This window comes from Nerophis ophidion, linkage group LG06 (assembly GCF_033978795.1).
Source record: "Nerophis ophidion isolate RoL-2023_Sa linkage group LG06, RoL_Noph_v1.0, whole genome shotgun sequence".
Taxonomy (NCBI): domain Eukaryota; kingdom Metazoa; phylum Chordata; class Actinopteri; order Syngnathiformes; family Syngnathidae; genus Nerophis; species Nerophis ophidion.
This window is the reverse complement of record NC_084616.1, coordinates 63,838,766-63,862,080: the sequence shown is the minus strand read 5'-3', so window position 1 is coordinate 63,862,080 and position 23,315 is coordinate 63,838,766. Positions and strand designations below refer to the sequence as shown.

General features: G+C 39.7%; 1 protein-coding gene across 2 annotated transcripts in view; it reads left to right on the top strand.

Annotated features, from left to right (window-relative positions):
* LOC133555088 (uncharacterized) overlaps positions 1–23,315 on the top strand; it is a 60,244-nt gene that overhangs the window by 656 nt on the left and 36,273 nt on the right. Inside the window, exons 2-6 of one of the 2 annotated variants that reach the window (XM_061904560.1) lie at positions 1,423–1,492; positions 1,583–2,711; positions 2,806–3,037; positions 8,107–8,388; positions 8,493–8,637. In XM_061904560.1, the coding sequence (XP_061760544.1) occupies positions 1,459–1,492; positions 1,583–2,711; positions 2,806–3,037; positions 8,107–8,388; positions 8,493–8,637 (1,822 nt within the window). In that variant the 5' untranslated portion in view covers positions 1,423–1,458. Of the gene's footprint in view, positions 1–1,422; positions 1,493–1,582; positions 2,712–2,805; positions 3,038–8,103; positions 8,389–8,492; positions 8,638–23,315 lie in introns of both variants that reach the window. The other variant, XM_061904559.1, reaches the window with a different exon arrangement.

Genomic DNA, 23,315 nt, shown 5'->3' with positions numbered 1-23,315 from the left:
ACACAACTTAATTCCCCACTTCTTTTAAATACCATAAGAGTTTAACTTTAAAACATTCAGCAGATTGTTAATGGTAATATTACCTCAGTGGTTCTTAACCTGGGTTCGATCGAACCCTAGGGCAGTGGTTCTCAAATGGGGGTACTTGAAGGTATGCCAAGGGGTATTTGAGATTTTTTTTTAAATATTCTACAAAATTGCAACAATTCAAAAATCCTTTATAACTATATTTATTGAATAATACTTCAAGAAATTATGAATATAAGTTCATAAACTGTGAAAAGAAATGCAACGATATTCAGTGTTGACAGGTAGATTCTTTGTGGACATGTTCCAAAAATATTGATGTTAAAGATTTCATTTTTTGTGAAGAAATGTTTAGAATTAAGTTCATGAATCCAGGTGGGTCTCTATTACAATCCCCAAAGAGGGCACTTTAAGTTGATGATTACTTCTTTGTGTAGAAATGTTTATTTATAAGTGAATCACTTGTTTATTTTTCAACAAGTTTTTAGTTATTTTTATCTTTCTTTCCAAATAGTTCAAGAAAGACCACTACAAATGAGCAATATTTTTCACTGTTATACAATTTAATAAGTCAGAAACTGATGACATAGTGCTGTATTTTACTTCTTTAACTCTTTTCGTCAACCAAAAATACTTTGCTCTGGTTAGGGGGTACTTGAATTTTAAAAATGTTCACAGGAGGTACATCACTGAAAAAAGGTTGAGAACCACTGCCCTAGGGGTTCGGTGAGTCAGCCTCAGAGGTTCGGAAGGGCCTCCGCCGCAGAGGACAAGAAACACCCGACTCATCGTGTAAATAAAAACTTCTCCCTATCGGCGTATTATGGATATGGCAACAGCAGAAGTCACACTGATTTGCAGGTGTGTAATTTGTTGTGAGTTCATCCACTGTGTTGGTTTTGTTCTTTGAACAAGGAGATGTCCAAGCACGGTTCATTTTGTGCACCATTAAAAAAACTTTACGTTGTCTAGAATATGAAAAAAACTACACATTTAATTTTTCACTAAAGAAGGGTTTGGTGAATTCCCGTATGCAACTGGTGGGGTTCGGTACCTCCAACAAGGTTAAGAACCACTGTATTACATGGATGTTTTTAGTAGGGCCTGAAATCTCCCTTCTGGTTTTGTACAGTTTTGATTAGTTACTGTGCATACATACCCAAATAGTTATACTTAAAATGTTTCTGCACTATTCTAAATAACATTTTCAAATTGTTCAAGCTTTCAAGAAATTAATGTTTATGCATTATGTTAAATATGGTGAGCTACTTCATTTTTTTTATTTTGTTGCAGGTTTATAAACTACACATTTAATTGAAGTTTGAATAATTTTCAATGCAACTGTAAATGTATTTAAGTTATATGCAAAAAAGTAATGTATTTTATTTTGGACAGCCTTGTTAAATTACTGCGGATGCTTGTGTGCAACCAATGGAGAATAACAGCCTCCCGAATGCTGGCTCAGGTAAAATACATGCCAAAAATCTGCAAACCGACTGTTTCAAACGATTATGACATAATTAATCTACATTGTTGTGATTATTTATATTTGAAGAGGAGCAACAGGGCCAGTCAAAACCTTTGGATGATAAACCTGGATTGTCCCAGATTAGAAAGTCCTGGGGTTTCAGACGATCAACTATAGCTCAACGGGAGTTCGCGGAAGAAGTTGGGGAGCAAACCAGTAGTCCTCAACTTGTGCGTCGGACTCGAAGCCGTCATTCTACTAGGACACCACCAGACCTTAAAGACAAAGTCACCCAAGTTCGTCAAGCATCACTGGCAGTTATAAATGACCTGGAGTGGTCTGCCCGAGCTTCGCCAATATCCGAAGAGCCCAAACCAGCTTTATCCAATGTGGGAGGATGCCTTGACCCCAACATGTGGCAGGACATTGGGTCTGCCTTTGGCACTGCTTTCTCTCTTCTTGGTGGAGATGAGGGGTTGTCAATGGACATAGCTGATGATTTGACAATTCCAGAAGTTTTATCAGTTTCTGATGCCACAGGGCCCACTGTACCAGTTGCAGATAACACAGAGGTGTCTGAGCTTAGGGAACACACTCACAATGTTGGAATTTTGCAACCTGTACCTTTGGAGAAGGTGGCAAGTGGGGATGTTGAAGATGTAGTTTTGATCTCAAGCCAAGATGAGGATAGCGATGAGGTAACTTTGATACAAATAAAGGAGCAATTGAAATCTAAATCCATGCATGGACTCATAGAGGAGAGGGGTGGAAGGGGGAAGGCCAGAGGCAGAGGAAGAGGAAGGGGTCGTGGAAGAGGTAGAGGCAGAGGGAGGGGTAAGGTATTGGAGGTTAAATCAATAGTGGTGGATGATGATGTGATCCTTGTTAATACACCAGAAGAACATTTGCAGCACCTACAAGAAGGGCATGAAGAAAATTATTCACACACATCCATAAGCATGGAGACATCTCCTGCCCACTCAGTTAAGACTTTGAGTCCAGTTCAGCAAATGAGCTCAGACTTCATTATCATAGACACAGATGTGGAGCAGAATACTGACACAACTTCAGGCCCCTATGATGATTCACCAGAAGAGGGTAAAGGGCAAGAAGACCACGATGATGGGGAAGTCATACAACATTCAAGAGTTTTGGCTTCTAAGATATATGATCCCACTGCTTTGTGCTGCATTTGTCGACAAAAACACAATAAAAGGTACCTCTTATTTAGACATTTATTTTTTGACTGAGCTGCCTTAATGCAGCTTTGCGTTCAAATGATTATACAACATATTTGTCCTTGTTTTTAGGTATATGATCTCCTGTGACAGTTGCCGAGAGTGTTTTCATGGCGACTGTGTTGGTGTCAGTGAAACGGATGGCCGTACACAGTACATCTGCCCGCCATGCTCTTCAAAGAAGCTGAGCCAACCTCCATCAGAGTCTCACACCCAGCCAGAACCAAAAATGTGTCCAGTGGTCTTGTCATTGACTTCTTCTGGAGACCAACAATACAGACAAGAGGAGCTGGACTCCCTCAAGGTAAAAGAAAAAAATATTCTGGTTCTCACAGTTAAGCCATAAAAAAATCACAAGGATAGCTTTTTCAATTAATAGGGTATCCGCTGGGTCTTAAAAAGTCGAAAAAAAAGTCTTAAATCTAATCATTTGAATTAAGGCCTTAAAATGTCTGAAATTCTCCTAAAATTTCAATAAGGTCTTAAATACAATTTTGAAAGGTCTTAAAAATGTATTGATGTTACTTTTATTTAAAACATGCATAAACTTTAGTCTCTCCTTGAATTGTTTCGATTTTTGAGGATGTTTTAACATAACTACACATCGGAACCAACTTTGCTACCCGGTCAGTAGTTATTGCTGTGCGCGCGCAGCTGTGTGTTCACTGTTGGGCTGGGCGATATGGCCTTTTTTTAATACCTTAATATTTTTAGGCCATATTGCGACACATGATATATATTTCAATATTTTGCCTTAACCTTGAATTAGCACTTGATGCATATAATCACAGCAGTATGATGATTCTATGTGTCTACATTAAAACATTCTTGTTCATACTGCATTAATATATGCTCATTTTAAACTTTCATTGAGAGAAGGAAATCACAACTAAGTCAATTTAGCAAAACTGTATTTAATAAACAGTTATTAAGCAGTGGCACAAACATTCATGTCATTTCCAAAATAAAAGTGCAAGATTTTGTGCATGATGTCACTAAGATGACATATCAAAACAACACTAAATTAAAGTGCACTTTTTGTACAGAACTACGCTACAATTGTTTAAAACTAATAAAGTGCACTTTTGTGCATGATGTCACACAAGATATTTCAATATGTGTGAAAAAATGTGTTGCATAATAGGAAATCAAATAGTGTTCGTCCTTCGCTATGTGGTAGGTTACTGCGGACATTATCTCCTTTAGTTGTTGCATAGTTTTTTCATACGGTGTTGATGTGGAAATGTTTCCCTTCGGCATTTTGATGGTGTGGGCGTGGCACCGAATGGCGATGTTGAAATGCGGAGTAAGCACTCTTCATTCTCTAGCAGGTGACTTTTCAAATGATGCTACATATTAGCAGTAATGCTACTTTTTGTAGCAACAATTTTGCCCCACACTTGAAAAATTATGGTTGTCTGTTCGACATATTCCCACTTGAAGCCAAACCATCGCCAGACGATGGCCCCCCTGCTGTTTTTCTTGGGAAATAATTCTTCCTTCATTTGTTAACAGATTCACACCTTCTTTCTCTCATATTACCACTCGCACGGCTCCGCTAGCATCACATTTAACGTTACCCATGCTGCTACCTCTCTGCTCCACGAGTGCGTACACGTATGTGGCGTATGACGTGACAGTATGTGACGTATGTAAGAAGGTGCGCTTGCTGTCTGAGAGAAAGAGAGACAAGAAAGAGTGGGATGAGCCTGTAGTGTAATGCCACCTGCTAAAAGCAACTGCATGAGAACATATACTCGAATATCACGATATAGTAATTTTCGATATCCCACAGAGACAAACCCGGGATATATCGAGTTTATCGATATATCGCCCAGCCTTAGTTCACTGGTAAGTGAGCATAGCAACGGAGAAAACTTAACAAAAGCCCACAGCAAAGCCAAATGATTTGCACAAGATGGGTTAGTAAAAGTTCAGTGATTTGTATCTCCTGATCGATCAATTTAATGCATGGTTAAAGCCGGTAGATGGAAATGTATAAAGCGTTTAGTGCAGCCATCAAGGAGGGAAGGGTTTGTAAAAATGGCAGTGAAAGTGAATAGAATGAATGTTAAAGTCAAAAATCCGGGATAAGTCCGTGTCAAAGGATGCTGAAACGCCACAAACACTTACACAACTTCATAAAATTTTGTAAACGTAACACCCCCCCTCCCCCACAAAAGGAGTGTTATGTGTGTTAAGTGGTGCACATGGGCGAAGTTGATCCATATGAGATGTTTAGTAGTGAAATCATTCTATTACAGACCTGTGTTTCCCCAAGAAAATTTGGGTGACTCTCCAGGGGGATGGGACCAGGGAAGGGGTTGGGTGGATGTACGGATCGGTGTAACTCGGCCTGTCGCCATCACGTCTCCACCTCGTCTCTGCCACCACAGCCTGGGGGATCAATAGACTACAGAATGTGGTGACGCAGGCAGGCTTTGTCGCGTGAACAAACCTACAACTTTTGGTTATGTTTTCCGCTCCATTTCCTGAATGGCAATATACGATATCTATCTCGATATTTTTTCCGTAAAGTAAGAACAGAACAGTCCTAGTTACCTGAGATACTAAAATAATGACTTACAAAGTCAAATTAATGACTAACTGTAAGTAAGCGTTTGCAATAAGTGTTTGAAAAAAACAGTTAAAAGTTGGGTTACATGCTGACATATGCTCAACTCATCAAGCTTAATTTATTACAGCATTTGGGAAGCCTCTAGTTGATTTGTATTATGTAACTGTTATATTTTTCATCAACTTGTGATAGCAGGGACCCTGCCATTCAAAACTAGACTGCTACATTACTAATGATTAATGTAACTATAGCTGAAAAAAATAGTACAATAGCAATAGGAGAGACTATTCATCCCTGAGCACCATGGTGTTCATGTAGGCTTTATGATGCAGTTACATTATTATATCAACTATCAGAGACAGCTTCAGGAAGTTCTTCATTTAACATAATATCCTTTTTTGCTGCTTCAACACAGCTCAGTCAACACAGAAAAAGGTAAAGTGAAATAACTTGGTTGTTAACTGTAGGTCAATAATGCTTGTCTTTCCCTCAGACAGACAGGGCTTTGTTGTCCGTAACACACACACATGCACGCACAGACACACACCGCACAGTGAGCTAACATTACGCTAAAAGCTAATTAGCCTTCACCTCAAGGACTGTGAGCGAGCTGAGTTTCCGCTTATGTTTGTAGAACGTCAACGGGCTCATAGTGATGTTACTACTAGCTGACTGGGAAGTGTTTATTATAAGTTGGGGAGATTCTGCTGCCTTATGCTTACCTTTCTGGTCACTCCAACGAAGAAGCACAGGCTCCATGCGCTCTGAATACGCACTGCTGATTGGCTGTTACATGCGCTCTGAATACGCACTGTTGATTGGCTGTTACATGCGCCCTGAATACACACTGCTGATTGGCTGTTCCCGCTCTGCGTCTAACCAATCAGATGGTTCTGTGGGTGGGACAATGCTGGGTGCTGCAGAGACGTACTGGCAGAGGCAGAACTAAGCAGAGCAGCTTGTTAAGACTTTAGTTTAGGTGGTGGGCCTTTGTTGTTAAGGCGGCTGCCTTTCTATTATTTGTTCCAATAATTTAATGTCAGCTTCTCACACCTAATCTTTTCGCCAAGTTTATACAGCAACCGACATTAGAACCTGCAAAGACCCTGATTATACACCATTAGGCCTAAGCAGATCACACATTTTGTTAGATGATAGATTGACCTACAAATTATTGCAGATAAACGATATTATTACCATTATTTTTTGAGAACAAATAAACCGCTGAAGGTATGGTAATACATAGTAATGCATGTCAATCATTTCAAATGCAATAATTTTGTGTTTCCTGATGTTTTAACATTTTAATTGGAATGCAATTTATTAAATATCCAAGTAATAAAACAAACAAATAACAATTAAATATACTTCGTTAGCAACATTTTGCCCTTGAATAAAAACCACTACCAAAAGCAAAAAAAGATGTTGAGGGGAGCAGGGGGGGCTGAAATATACACAAGCAAAACAATAAATACAATTGCTAAAGTATTGAGAAAGTTGCAATTCAATATTGTACGTGTAAGTAGAGTTGTACATTATTTAACTGTTAGGCCCTTTTTAAACTAAAAGTGTAGAGTCACAATATAAACTCTACTGTATAAGCACATGTACTAACATATCATATGCAAAAAAAAAAAAAACTTTAGTCGGGCATATTCCAAGTAAGGAACAGCAAGATGACATGACAAATATCTGGCGAATGTTTGCAGCATTTTTAGAAATGCTAGGTTTTCATCTGTATAAAAAAGCAGCATGTATTTGGCGATATGGTGATTTCAACCACACTTTCTGAGAGGTCACACTTTTTTGTGCGCTTTGATTTGCACTGAAATTGTTCACTAAAAACAAATTGAGTGTGGACTGTTTGGTGGTTGTGTTTCAAGTGGGCATGCAGTTTTGTTGTATTCGACCATATTCGACAAACTAGCTCCAGAGTCTATGTAGATAATTTCACCTTGTTCCAAAGGTTTAATCTGAGATATTTCTACATTGGTGAAGTAGCACTTGGTTTTGTGATCAATTGTGATCAGGTTCCGCAGCCTCCGAAGCAAAACCACCAGGTTCTGTAACAGCTTCTTCCCTCTGGTCATAAGACTGTTGAACGCATCATAATTATCCCCTCAATTCCCCCCAAAAATGGATTACCTCGCTGGAATTAAAAAAAATTTAAAAAGAGAATGTAACATACATCCATAAACCTGGATGCATATGAAAAAGTGCAATATATTTATCTGTACAGTAATCTATTTATTTATATGTGCACCTTATTGCTTTTTTATCCTGCACTACCATGAGCTAATGCAACGAAATTAAATTTTTATATGTACTGTAAAGGTCAAGTTTGAATGACAATTAAAAGGAAGTCTAAGTCTATTTTGTGCATGTTAGCTACTACATGTGTTAGTCACAGGCTAACTTGTTGCACCGTGTGCTGCTAGTGGGCCAGAGGACCCATCTTGCCACACAGAATCAAAGACACTTAATGAAGGACAAGATAATTCACACCCTTCTTTTCATTCCATTATGGCACAAACGCATGCAGCTGCTGTAACCAATGAAAAAAGTGAATGCTTTTAAAATCTGTAAATGCATATGACGATTTATCAATGCTGGTAAACTTACTCACTTAATTTTCAATTTATCGTCAGTGTTTATGACTTATTGAATATCAACCCAGGCTTATACACCTTGATAGTATTGATTCATTATTTTGTATTTTCTATTGCAATTGTAGTATATGAAATGACTGTCGCTGTGTAAGGTCTGGTCTTAAGATACAAATCTTGTTTCAGAAGACTGTGCAGGTGGAGGACAATGATATAGAAGTGGCTTCTGTAAATGTTCCTGTTCCTGAGCCTGCGCCTGGAACTGAAGTGGAGATGGAGACAGATAGCTCACTTCCGCTATGTATTGGAAAAGGATGCTCCAGACCAGCTTTACTGGACTCTGTTTATTGTGGCGCTGACTGCATTATTCAGCATGCTACCTTTACTATGAAGTCCATCTCTGACACAAAGTTGCCCAAACCTAGAGGCAGAGTACAGAGAAAGGCTACAACTACAACACCTACTGCAAAGGTAATTATTTTAACCCATTTTAAACAAAGTGATCTGAAACTTTGGTGTGTTATTTAATCTAGCTTAGTATAAATGTTTGACTTGTGCAAATATATTTCTCTCAGGGTCAGTTTAGGTTAGCAGCAAAAGCTGAGGAAAATGCCAGCGAAGAGGAGTTGATGGAAGGTGATGCAACACAAACAGCCTGTGACTCCAATCTCACAGAAGTTCAGGCCACTTCTCTACCGTCATCTAAGTTGTACACAGCGTGTATGTACCATTCACTACTCACACTCTTCCTAATCATACATCAATGTTAACCACAAGTGCCACCTTTCACGGTAGATTTCCTACCTTTTTGTACAAGTAACACAATCATACACAACAATGATACATATACAATCCTATAAGGTCACTAATAAGTAACAGGTGTCAGCAATGGGTGAGTATATTATTTAGCTCTATACTGAACGACAGTGCAAGCACAGTCTTGACATATGAACACATTAATATAGTTTCAAAACTGGAAAATCAAAACAAAGCAGCGCACAGCAGTACTTTTTTAACTGGAATTGGGTTGGCAATGGTTTTTAATGCATTCAGAAACATCTTAATCATCCTGATCATTCTAATACTGATAAAGTGATGATTTTCAGCCTACTAAAGGTCTCCCACAGCCTTTAGGGGTTTTACAGAAAAAACAAACACTCTTTTTGTGTACAACAGATTTTTGTTTTTAAATTTTGACGGTACAGTCTATGAGGGTCCCACGTAAGACTTTACTGTCTTGATGTTGGATTCATCAGAGGATTTAGGGAAAACAAAAACGGAATCCACAAAATCCACTCACAACTTTGTCATATAGCCATATCCATCATAACTGATCTACTGAGGTGAACCTCTTTATACATCATTACTTTTCATTTATTCTACCTTTTGTAGTCCCAAGGGGAAATTCTCTTTACACTCTGTCATGTATATTTTTACATGCAGTTCATGTTTAACGCACAGATCAAATCCACACATCTGAAAGAATGGATTCAATCGGCATGAAAACAAAAAAAGGGTAAGCAGTGATGTGCTTCAGGGTTAGTTTCAGGGAGGATTGTGCCTTTCTAAAAGGTACAGGAAGCTGACTGATGTTTCTATCAACCTCTCCAAAATTACATATAGTGCATTCAGACAAATACGTGTACAAACCCCGTTTCCATATGAGTTGGGAAATTGTGTTAGATGTAAATATAAATGGAATACAATGATTTGCAAATCCTTTTCAACCCATATTCAATTGAATGCACAAAATATTTGATCTTTAAACTCATAAACTTAATTTTTTTTGCCAATAATAATTAACTTAGATTTTCATGGCTGCAACATGTGCCAACATAGTTGGGAAAAGGCATGTTCACCACTGTATTACATCACCTTTTCTTTTAACAACACTCAATAAACGTTTGGGAACTGAGGAAACTAATTGTTGAAACTTTGAAAGTGGAATAATTTCCCATTTTTGTTTTATGTAGAGCTTCAGTCGTTCCACAGTCCTGGGTCTCCGCTGTCATATTTTACGCTTTATAATGCGCCACACATTTTCTATGGGAGACAGGTCAGGACTGCAGGCGGACCAGGAAAGTACCCACACTCTTTTTTTACGAAGCCACGCTGTTGTAACAATGTGGCTAAGCATTGTCTTGCTGAAATAAGCAGGGGCGTCTATGAAAAAGACGGCGCTTAGATGGCAGCATATGTTGTTCCAAAACCTGTATGTACCTTTCAGCATTAATGGTGCCTTCACAGAAGTGTACGTTACCCATGCCTTGGGCACTAATGTACCTCCATACCATCACAGATGCTGGCTTTTGAACTTTGCGTCTAACAGTCTGGATGGTTCGCTTCCCCTTTGGTCCGGATGACACGATGTCGAATATTTCCAAAAGACAATTTGAAATGTGGTCTCGTCAGACCACATAACACTTTTCCACTTTGCATCAGTCCATCTTAGATGATCTCGAGCCTAGAGAACCCGGCGGCGTTTCTGGACGTTGTCGATAAATGGCTTTCGCTTTGCATAGTAGAGCTTTAACTTGCACTTACAGATGTAGCGACGAACGGTATTTAGTGACAGTGGTTTTCTGAAGTGTTCCTGAGACCATGTGGTGATATCCTTTACAGATTGATGTCGGGTTTTGATACAGTGCCAAACCTTTTGATGATATTCTGGACCGTAGATGATGAAATCCCTAAATTTCTTGCAATTGCACTTTGAGAAATCCTGTTCCTAAACTGTTTGACTACTTGCTCACGCAGTTGTAGACAAAGGTGTGTACCTCGACCCATCCTTTCTTGTGAAAGACTGAGCATTTTTTGGAAAGCTATTTTTATACCCAATCATGGCACCCACCTGTTCCCAATTAGCCTGCACGCCTGTGGGGTGTTCCAAATAAGCGTTTGTTGAGCATTCCTCAACTTTGAGTATTTATTGCCACTTTTCCCAACTTCTTTGTCACATGTTGCTGGCATCAAATTCTAAAGTTAATGATATTTTGCAAAAAAAAAAATGTTTATCAGTTTGAACACCAAACATGTGGTCTTTGTAGCATATTTAACTGAATATGGGTTGAAAATGATTTGCAAATCATTGTATTCTGTTTAAATTCACATCTAACAATTTCCCAACTCATATGGAAAGGGGTTTCTATATTAAAGTACATGGCATTCAACTCTTTGGTCCGCAAAACACTTTTAAAGACTAAGCTATCGCGCTTATGACACTAAAAGCCTATTTGAATGACATACGCTTCCAATACCCACCTACATTTATTGCAGTTTAAAATTGAAAAACATTTCATATTTACATCAATGGCTTTAGGTCAGACAAGATGATGAAGTTTACAGTTGGCAAAGGCTAAAGATGATCAGTCTTTACTCCTTAATACAAACAAACATGGACAATCAGTTTCAGAGTACTTCGAGGTCTACAGCAGTTTATTGGGATATTTTTTTCTAGCTCAGAAATGGAATTAGTTTTTAATGCCATAAACCAGTGGGCCCCAACCACCGGGCCGCGGCCCGGTACCGGTCTGCGTAGCGATTGGTACCGGGCCGCACAAGAAATTATTATTAATTATTAATTATTAAATCAACATAAAAAACACAATATATACATTATAGATCAATACAGTCTGCAGGGATACAGTCCGTAAGCACACATGATTGTATATCTTTACAAAAAGGTTGGGGACCACTGCCATAAACCATAACAATGTGATTTTTTTTGTGTAATTTAAGAACACAGTTGTAAGAACAGTGATGTAAAAACACTGCAAAACAGAACACAGTGACAATTATTGTGGAAAAAGTAAGCCGCTTCTCGTCAGCCAACAAACTTTTCAGTTGCACACATCTTGAAGAACAGCACAGGTATTACCTATGTTTTTGGAGAACAAGCCTTTTCCAACTTCACAGTGCCACTAAATTCTTACCGTATTGTGTACCACCTTGTGTACCTTGCCTATGATGACGTGTTCACATCATTGGTAATTCAAGTGATACTTCTATGAGGAAATACTTGGTTTTGTTCACATAGGCTGCATACAAAAAAGCTTCTCGTAACTCATACCTGCACGTCATAACTTATAGACATTCTTGGCCCAGCAACATGTTCTGACTTTGATCAGAACCTTGGTTCTTACATAGCTCATTGTCTTGCTTCTGCAGCTTGGATACTTTTGATGCTGCGCCTCTCATCACAAACAAAGTACATACATACTCAGGGATCCTTTGTTGAAGATGACATTTGAATATGGAATTAGATACAGCCTGCAAATCAGGAGACAGAGGATAATTTTGCTGTGCACAGACCGATGGAAAAAATTATATTTTCATCGTCACCCACCGTTTCAAGTCCGCCTTTTGCCCGTTTGAGGTCATCCGTCCTCTGCAAAGGAAAACATGTTATTGCATAGATATCACCACACTACAACCATAAAACCCAGGTTATGTAAGAGGCAGGGGAGTGATGACGATTCTAAGGGCCCATGACTGACAGGGGCCCTAGAAAAATATAAAACATTACTTCAGGTTTTTTTATTTTTTGTCATGGGGTCTAAAGTTATATTTTTTACACTTAGGCCCCAAAGCCCTGGCGGCACCCCTCCATACAACTTTCAGCAACGTGTGAGAACTTTTGAATATAACTAGTTGAAAAAGCTGTTTGTGGTTTGGTTAAAGCATGTTCATGCTTTGACCCTTCTTTTCTAAAGTAACCTTTTACTGCAAAGTTTGCACAACACAATCTTGGCTGGTTAATTTTGACCCGTGGTTTAAAATTGATGCCTCATAAGACATTTTTGAAAGTAGAAACACACGAAACTTCAGCCTCCCACACACTTGAACAGCAATATATTTAGGTTTAACAAGATTGACTACAACAGCAAATTCTAATACTGAACATAGTCAGAATTTGTAGTCACATTACCAGCATCTGTCACATGTTACAACATCTTTTATAATGCTCAGTCATATTTAATTTAGCCTCGCACACAAATGCTTGTGGGGGGGAGTATGCTGCTACACACCAATTTAAAAACAACACTGCAGGATTTAAAAAAAAAATCTGTTTAGGTATTAGTAGATTCCCTATACTGGAAGTGTGATAGTAGACATGACATTTAAAACAAATTCTTTGATAAGTTTTTGTTTTGTTTTGAGCCGAAAGAAGTAAAACTGGAAATTTTAAATTATCGTTTTGTGGGTTTATACCTGAATGAAAAGCACTTGAAATATAGAAAAAAGGTGCAACTTCATAAAATGTATTTTTAACTATCAAATGCATGTGCTTGTAGAAAATTATACATGAGCCTCACATCTTTTATACACTAAAGGGTATCAGAATTTTTTTGTAGTTTGTGGTTGGAGGCAAACCGTTCACAAACACATCACAGTTCATCACAGTCAGCCCTATAGAGGTTCCAATGATTTTCATTTGTTATTTTTTTTCAATTCTTCCACAATGGAAAATGCACATTGGTTATAAAACATTCCTATAAATTCATATGAAATGGACGGAAGATGAAGCTGCCCAGTCTTCTAGATTTCACTGCTTACGACAGGAACCTCAGAAGCAATGCAAGGCCAGTCAAAACCTTTACTTTTTTCATCCCAAATGGTGAAACATGTTTGGGAGACTCAAAGTCTTTTTTTTAAATTTATTTTTTACCATTTCCCCCCCCAAAAAAGTTTCAATTAAAAAGAAAACCTACTTTTTTTTTCTTTTTCCAAAAAGTAGTATTGTAAATCAAAATACCATTGTAGGACATTTAGATGACACCAATACTAAAGATCAAAACACCTTTGTCAGATCTCCTGATGGAGCTACTGGCTCTTGGTTGTCACATGGATCATCTCAAGTTGTGGTTCTAACAACCTACTTGTCGAGGTCGGGAAGCAACACAAGCTTAGACAGTGACTGTATGTCAAACGTCTGTTTAAGATCTCTGGCCCAATGGCGTCTCTGCATACAGCCTCTTGCTGCTGACATTCATCTCTGCATCAAAGGAAACTCAACAAGTGAAACATTATCATTAACTTGAGACATGGCTGTGCGGTTAGGAGCCATTTGAACATATCTGGAGTGATTGCTGGTTGTCCGGGTGCTTTACACTCATGCACATTTCTTCGCATTCGCCACTTAGCACAGATGGCAGGAGTTGCGGCAGTCAACATTCCCTTAGTATATATATATATATCTTTAAAAGCAGGGATTCTCAAGCTGGTGCCCGTAAAATATATTTTGCAATAACTTTATGTATCATTAAAAAGTGCATAACTGTAAATCGGAACCACTTAGCCAATAAAAGAAACATTCTGAGCAATTTACTAGTAACACTTTAAACCAGTACTTTTAAAAGTGGTGCTGGTGTTTGGGAAAAATTTGCTACACATAAGAATTTGCTGCCCCACGCTCCTGAGCATGCGCACTCATACACATCAACGCTAAAGGTTTCCCCGAAAAATATAACCATAGTAATTCAGGCCAAAAAATGTTGATAGGTTGTGGTTATTTTTAGACAAAAAGAAACAAAAACAGTGTAAACCTAGTTCAACCTAAACAGTATTGAATGAAAGTCAACAATAAGTATTGTGACAAGTTCATATATGACTTCTAAAAACGACACAAGCACTTGTTCCGGGGCCCGTTTTGGACCTTTTCTGAAAATGTCATCAAAACCTGTCCGTTACTTGTGTTGCTAATTAATCTAATTAAGCAACTGGTTGCATGTTTTATATAAAGCGACACATTTTTTCAGAACAATATTTTTTTAAATCGTGCCGTAATATGTAATTAATAAAAGGACAATTTACAAATGTGTCTAAAAAAATGTGCCTATTTTATTTTTAGAACATTTTGGGACATGCAGGTTTACCTAATAGTAATTTAAATACTTGAATAAAATAGATACAATTTGAACTAAGTAACACATTTACCAGTAAGAAATAAAATCTTAACAAATTTTGATAATTAAACTCCAGCATTAAGCGACCTTGACTATATAGGGATTATTTGTGGTCACAAAGATAGGCTTTCTGTCCTTGTAAGAACAAGCAGCAATACAGAACAGGGAATGTTCAAAAACAGTACTTTACATTCATTAGTTGAACTGCTTTCATTCCGCACAAAACCAAAATTGATCATTGATACACAATTTTGGCATTATTAGTCTACCGCTGTAGCAGTTAGTTAACCTTGAGGTAGTAATTGCGCAAAATTAAGTTAATTTAACGTCCTGATTTGGTTGTTATCTTGAGGTTTAAAATCCTAAATGCACACTCTGAGTGTGAATGGTGGATAATGAGGAATTGTTTTGTTGCTGTTGTGGTTAGCGATGTTAAGACTATCGAGTTCAAACTGATCACTGCTCTTTGTGTTAAGGCAAACCTGGGCAAAATACGAGCGTAATACAGCCTGTTAAGATTTTCAACCCGTTCGCCGGAAATTTCCCAACATTTTATTTAGAACTTTTAACATCGAAACTGGAGCCACCATTATGATAGGCAGTGCTGTTTTTTCAAATTAACATAAGTCTTGAACTATGAAAAGTATTTAAATGATTGGAAGCTGCACTTTTGAGAGATATATGGGTATTTACGGTAATCTACGTCACAGCAGCTTCAGGCAGACGGGACACCTAGCAGTGTGGGCAGGGTTTGTTTCCAGAGCAGCCAGCCTGAACCGCGGGTGTCAGGGATGGACACGGAAGCCGATTTTTACAACAAAGTTCCGCAGAGAAGTGATATATCAGATTGTAGGTGTTTTACCCTTAATGTTCATATTTCGCATGTGTTTGTAGCAATTGTGTTGTGTCTTTTAATTATAAAATAAATTGATCAGGGAGGTGGTCCAAGAAGTAAAAGAGGAGCAACATTAAAATTGTATTCAGTGTTTTGTCGTTCAAAGTTAATGTTGTAAAACCCACATTCTTTATTTTCATTCACATTCTGGGTGTCTCAATCTGTTAAAAAAAAAAGTACAATTCCATTCTGTTATATGAGGTGGAAGGTCAAAGACTTCTATGGAATTATAAAAACCAAGACTCAGAGTCACTCGCCAGGACGCGGTTCACCGCGGCCACCCCTCTGGAGCCAGGCCCGGAGTTTGGGCACGATGGCGAACGCTTGGTGTCCGGGCCTGTCCCCATGGGGCCCGGACGGGCATAGCCCAAAGAGGCAATGTGGATCCCTCCTCCAATGGGCTATATGGATATAGTCGGACTCACTTCGACGCACAGCAATGGCTGTGGAACCAATTCTCTCGAGAGGGGTTGGACTCTCTTACACACTGGCGTTGCACGCAGTAAGAGGCGTCGGGTGCGGTAGCAATTCTTGCTGCCCCCCGGCCTGCACGTTGGAGTTCAACCCAGTGAACGAGAGGGTAGTTTGCCTCCACCTTCGGGTGTTGTTTGTGTTTACGCACCAAACAGCAGTTTAGTGTACCCACCCTTCTTGGATACACTCGAGGGAGTACTGCAAAGTGCTCCTTTGGGTGATTCCCTTGTCCTACTGGGGGACTTCAACGCTCATGTTGGCAACGACAGTGAAACCTAGAGATGCGTGATTGGAAAGAATGGCCGCCCGGATCTGAACCCGAGGTGTGTTTTGTTATTGGACTTTTGTGCTCGTCACAGATTGTCCATAACAAGCAACATGTTCAAACATAAGGGTGTCCATATGTGCACTTGGCACCAGGACAACCTAGGCGACAGTTAGCATTTCACTGTGGTGTAGTCTGCATGTGACAAATAAACTTGAACCTTGAACCTTTGACAGTTCCATTATCGACTTTGTAGGTGTGTCATCGGATTTGCGTCCTCATGTTTTGGACACTCGAGTGATGAAAGGGGCAGAGCTTTTTACCGATCACCAGCCAGTGGTGAATTGGCTGCGATGGTGGGGGAGGATGCCTGACAGACCTGGCAGGCCCAAACGCATTGTGAGGGTCTGCGGGGAACGTCTAGCAGAGTCTCCTGTCAGAGAGAGTTTCAATTCCCACCTCTGAAAGATCTTTGAACATGTCACAAGGGAGATGCTAAACTTAGCTAATGTCGAGGCGGCTGATTGGACTTGTGGCCGTAAAGTCGTTGGTGCCTGTCATGGCGGTAATCCGAGAACCCGTTGGTGGACACCGGCGGTGAGGAATGCCGTCAAACTGAAGAAAGAATCCTATCAGGTTCTTTTGACTCATAGGACTCCAGAGGAAGCGGACAGGTACCGACAGGCCAAGCAGTATGCGGCTTCAGCGGTCGCGGAGGCAAAAACTCGGACATTGGAGGAGTTCGGCATGGAAAACGACTTCCGGATGGCTTCGAACCGATTTTGGACCACCAACCGCCACCTCAGGAAGGGGAAGCAGTGCACTATCAACACTGTGTATGGTGAGGATGGTGTTCTGATGACCTCGACTGCGGATGTTGTGGATCGGTGGAGGGAATACTTCCAATACTTCCTCAATCCCACCAACACATCTTCCTATGAGGAAGCAGTGCATGGGGACTCTGTGGTGAGCTATTTCTGAGGCTGAGGTTGCTGAGGTAGTTAAAAAGCTCCTCGGTGGCAAGGTGGATTAGACCCGCCCGGAGATCCTTAAGGCCCTGGAACTTGTGGGGCTGTCTTGGTTGACAAGACTCTGCAGCATCGCATGGACATCGGGGCGGTACCTCTGGATTGGCAGACCGGGGTGGTGGTTCCTCTCTTTAAGAAGGGGAACCGGGGGGTGTGTTCCAACTATCGTGGGATCACACACCTCACCCTTCCCAGTTTGGTCTATTTAGGTGTACTGGAGACCATTCAGAGGAACAGTGTGGTTTTCGTCCTGGTCGTGGAACTGTGAACCAGCTCTATACTCTTGGCAGGGTGTTTGAGGGTACATGGGAGTTTGCCCAACCAGTCTACATGTGTTTCGTGGACTTGGTAAAGGCATTCGATCGTGTCCCTCGGGATGTCCTCTGGGAAGTGCTCAGAGAGTATGGGGTATCGGACTGTCTGATTGTGGCGGTCTGCTTCCTGTACGATCAGTGTCAGATCTTGGTTCGCATTGCTGGCAGTAAGTCGGACACATTTCCAGTGAGCGTTTGATTCCGCCAATGCTGCCCTTCGTCACCAATTCTGTTCATAACTGTTATGAACAGAATTTCTAGGCACAGTCAGGGCGTTGAGGGGATCCGCTTTGATGGCTGGATTAGGTTTCTGCTCTTTGCAGATGATATGGTCCTGATGGTTTTATCTGGCCAGGATCTTCAGCTCGCCCGGAAAAGGGAGGAGTGTCATCTCCGGGTTGGAGAGGAGACCCTTCCCCAAGTGGAGGAGTTCAAGTACCTCGGAGTCTTGTTCACGAGTGGTGGAAGAGTGGATTGTGAGATAGACAGGCGGATCGGTGCGGCAATAATGCGGACGCTGTATTGATCCGTTGTGGGGAAGAAGTAGCTGAGCAGGAAGGCAAAGCTCTCAATGTACCGGTCGATCTACGTTTCCATCCTCACCTATGGTCATGAGCTTTGGGTTATGACCGAAAGGACAAGATCACGGGTACAAGCGGCCAAAAGGAGTTTACTCCACCGGGTGGCGGGACTCTCCCATAGAGATAGGGTAAGAAGCGCTGCCATCCGGGGGGAGCTCCAAGTAAAGCCGCTGCTCCTCCACATCGAGAGGAGCCAGATGAGGTGGTTTGGGGCATCTAGTCAAGATGTCACCTTAATGCCTCCCGAGGGAGGTGTTTAGGGCACGTCCGACCGGTAGGAGGCCACGGGGAAGACCCAGGACACTTTGGGAAGACTGTCTGCCCTCTGGCCTGGGAACGCCTTAGGATCCCCCGAGAAAACAGCTGGACGAAGTGGCTGGGGAGGGGAAAGTCATGGCTTCTCTGCTTCTCTGCTCACGCATTTGTTCACAAAGTGGTGATGCTCGCAACATCCATTTTTGTGAATGACTGAGCATTTTATAGAATCTGCTTTTATACCCAATCATGACACCCACCTGTTTGCAATTATCCTGTTCGCCTGTGGGATGTTCCAAATAAGTGTTTGAGCATTCCTCAACATTCTCAGGCTTTTTAGCTACTTGTGCCAGCTCTTTTTAATTTTCCTGAAAGAACTCTCCTGAAGGAATCAATAAAGTACTATCTATCTATCTATCTATCTATCTATCTATCTATCTATCTATCTATCTATCTATCTATCTATCTATCTATCTATCTATCTATCTATCTATCTATCAAATTCCAAATGAGCTGATATTTGCAAATATTTTTGTATCTTGTCTTTGCAATGTATGTAATTGAATATAGATTGAAAATGATTTGCAAACCATTGTATTCTATTTTTATTTACAATTTACACAATGTGCCAACTTCACTAGTTTTGGGTTTGATATATATATATATATATATATATATATATATATATATATACATATACATACATACATACATACAAACCCCAGTTCCATATGAGTTGGGAAATTGTGTTAGATGTAAATATAAACGGAATACAATGATTTGCAAATCCTTTTCAACCAGTATTCAAATTGAATGCACTACAAAGACAAGATATTTGATGTTCGAACTCATAAACTTTATTTTTTTTGCAAATAATAATTAACTTAGAATTTCATGGCTGCAACATGTGCCAAAGTAGTTGGGAAAGGGCATGTTCACCACTGTGTTACATCACCTTTTCTTTTAACAACCCTCAATAAACATTTGGGAACTAAGGAAACTAATTGTTGATGCTTTGAAAGTGGAAATCTTTCCCATTCTTGTTTTATGTAGAGCTTCAGTCGTTCAACAGTCCGGGGTCTCCTCTGTCATATTTTACGCTTCATAATGCGCCACACATTTTTGATGAGAGACAGGTCTGGACTGCAGGCGGGCCAGGAAAGTACCCGCACTCTTTTTTTTACGAAGCCACGCTGTTGTAACACTTGTCTTGCTGAAATAAGCAGGGGCGTCCATGATAACGTTACTTGGATGACAACATATGTTGCTCCAAAACCTGTATGGACCTTTCAGCATTAATGGTGCCTGCACAGATGTGTAAGTTACCCATGCCTTGGGCATTAATACACCCCCATACCATCACAGATGCTGGCTTTTGAACTTTGCGCCTATAACAATCCGAATGGTTATTTTCCTCTTTGTTCCGGAGGACACCACGTCTTCTGTTTTCAAATATAATTTGAAATGTGGACTCGTCAGACCACAGAACACCTTTCCACTTTGCATCAGTCCATCTTAGGTGAGCTCGGGCCCAGCGAAGCCGGCGGCGTTTTAGGATATTGTTGATAAATGGGTTTGGCTTTGCATAGTAGAGTTTTAACTTGCACTTACAGATGTAGTGACCAACTGTAGTTACTGACAGTGGTTTTATGAAGTGTTCCTGAGCCTATGTGGTGATAGCCTTTACACACTGATGTCGGTTTTTGATGCAGGGATCAAAAGTCCATAATATCATTGCTTACGTGCAGTGATTTCTCTAGATTCTCTAACTATTTGATGATTTTACGGACCGTAGATGGTAAAATCTCTAAATTCCTTGCAATAACTTGTTGAGAAATGTAGTTTTAAAACTGCTTGACATGTACAATATTTCCGCAAAGTATTCACAAAGCTTCACTTTTTTCACATTTGGTTATGTTACAGCCTTAATACAAAATGGAACAATACATTTCGGCCTCAAAATTCTACAGACAATACCTAATAATAAAAATGAGAAAAGTTTTTCGTTTTTTTTTTTCAATTTGCAAATTTAATAATACTAAAAAAAAATCACATGTAAGTATTTACAGACTTTGCTCAATGCTTTGCTGATGTACTTTTGGCAGCAATTACAGCCTCGAGTTTTTTTTTTTTAAATATGATGCCACTTTGCTGTATTTATCTCAGTCGAGTCAGGCAGTTGTCCAAGAACTGCCCGTCCTGTCAAAGGCTCAGCATTCCTCCGTGGAAAGAGGAGAACCTAATAGAAAGACAAGCATCCCTGCAGCAATCCACCAATCACACCGATATAGTATAGTGGCGAGACATCAGCCATTTCTTAGTAAAAAGTTTGCCAACGTGTCCCTGAAATACCATGACAAACCAAATTATTTGGTCTTATGAGACAAAGATTGGACTCTTTGGCATGAATGCCTGGCGCCATTTTTAAAGAAAACCGCTCATCACCAGGCCATGGGGATGTTTTTCAGTGTCGCCCAGGGTGTACCCCGCCTTCTGCTCGATTGTAGCTGGGATAGGCGCCAGCGCCCCCCACGACCCCGAAAGGGAATAAGCGGTAGAAAATGGATGACTGGATGGAACTGGGAGCTTAGTCAGGATAGAGAAAAGGATGAATGCAGCAATGTAAAGAGACACCCTGAATGAAAACCTGCTCCAGAGTGCTCTTGAATTCAGACTGGGGGGACGGTTCAACTTTCAGAAGGACAACGATCCTAAACACAGAACCAAGATATCAAAGAAATGGCTTCAGGACAAGTGTAATGGTCCTTGAGCGGCCCTGCCAGAACCCAGACTTGAATAGGCCGATAGAACATCTCCGGAAAAATCTGAAAATTGCTGTGCAGCGATGCTTCCCATCTGACCTGATGAAACTTTAGATGTGCTGCGAAGATGAACGGGCGACACTGCTTAAAGAAAGGCGTGCAAAACTTGTGGCATCGTATTCAAAAAGACTTGAGGCTGTAATTGTTGTCAAAGGTGCATCAACAATGTATTGAGCAAAGGCTGTGAATAATTATGTACATGTGATTTCTCAGTTTTGTTTAAGTTTCAATTTGTTTGTAAAACAAAATATTAAGTAGTCATTATAGGGTACTGCTGGCTTGCTTATGACGTTGCATCAGTTTTTCGTCATTGCGGCATAATTCACATGACGGTCAACCAGTTTGAAAGGAGGATTAAAACAAGTGAGAGTGAGTGTAAACTTTGAATTGAAAATTATGTATTGCTGTTCTGTTCCTGGGTGTTCCAGTCGTTCCAATAGACAGATAGCAAAGAGCTTCCATTGAGTCCTGAAATAAATGGTTCATATATGTAATAAAGCCAGGGAAAAAACAAGCATGTCGAAGGAAATGGCTCTTCGAAATATCACTGTCATCATCTTGTGGAAACCAATTGGACCATGCTCGTGTCTGCAAAGAACACTTTGTAAAATGTTTGAACGTTTGATTAGTTTGAGTAACTGCGTTTCTCTACTATATAGTTAGTGTTTGTGAGCAGAACTAAACCTAAAGAAAGGACAAGAAGACCTGTTTGTGCAAATAAACTAGCATCATATTAAGTCCTAGTAATAAATAGTATGATTGTTGGTCCAACAATTGTATTTTCATTCACTTAGCTATGCTGACTCTTATGGACTTTAATGTTAATATTTTTTAAGAAACGATGATGGAAAGCTAAAATGTGTCGTGTTTTCAGGTGCTTGCCAATTAATCAATGAAACCAAAACCTAAATAACATTTTTACAATGTTCACTCTTCTGACAGGATTTTTTAAAGGCAGTAGGTAATAATTATAATGTTTTTTATTAGTTAAAAATTTAACAAAGTAAATACACTTTAATCTGGAATATAAACAAGTGATTTAATTTGGACGATTCCAGTCTTAATAATGTTAATTTCTGTTCATGAAATTTAAAATTCAGCTTCTGTCAGGTTTTGCTTGGTATTGACATAGTGACGAAAAGTTGAAGTTTATTAGTGAATTGTTATGCGTGGTTTTGTTTAACATATTCAGTGAAAAGTAAAGTTGTTTTTGCAGTATTACACATTGTTATATGTAATGTAAACACTTAGTTTCCGTTTTGTCCAACAACTTAAGAGTGTAACATGACTCCCCTCTAGTGGCCAAAATGATGACATGCAGTCTTATTATAAACTGAAATTGACATTCCAAAGTGTCATAGTTTAGAAGAACAGTACAATGGCACCAAAAATAAAATTGTAAACAGACACTTATTACCTTAAATGTATTTTGCTGTAAGTGGGTTAATAATTTGATGCATTTTCGCTTTCCTTTATGGCTAATGTTAACACTCTTGTGTTTGGTTTCAGAGTACATACGTTTTTGTGTTGGTAATCCACAAACACTGATCTGTCTGGCATGTCATCTTTAACCTCGCCCGTGGCGTTCCCAGTAGTTGCTAAATTGCTTGATCAATTTGTTCTGGTTTCGGCATGGTTTTATTGTAAATCTCTTATTATCTTGGCCTCATTCTGATCTTTGCTAACATAATTTGATGAAAAGTAATATTTCTCCAACACTTCCCATCATCGATACATCCAACTGATTTTTTTTTCTCTACCTGCATTTTTTTCGCAAAATAAAAGCGATAATTCAAAAATTTCGACAAAGTACATTTGCGACTCGTAGGTGTTTCCATTAAAGGGTGTCTCCGAGCCTG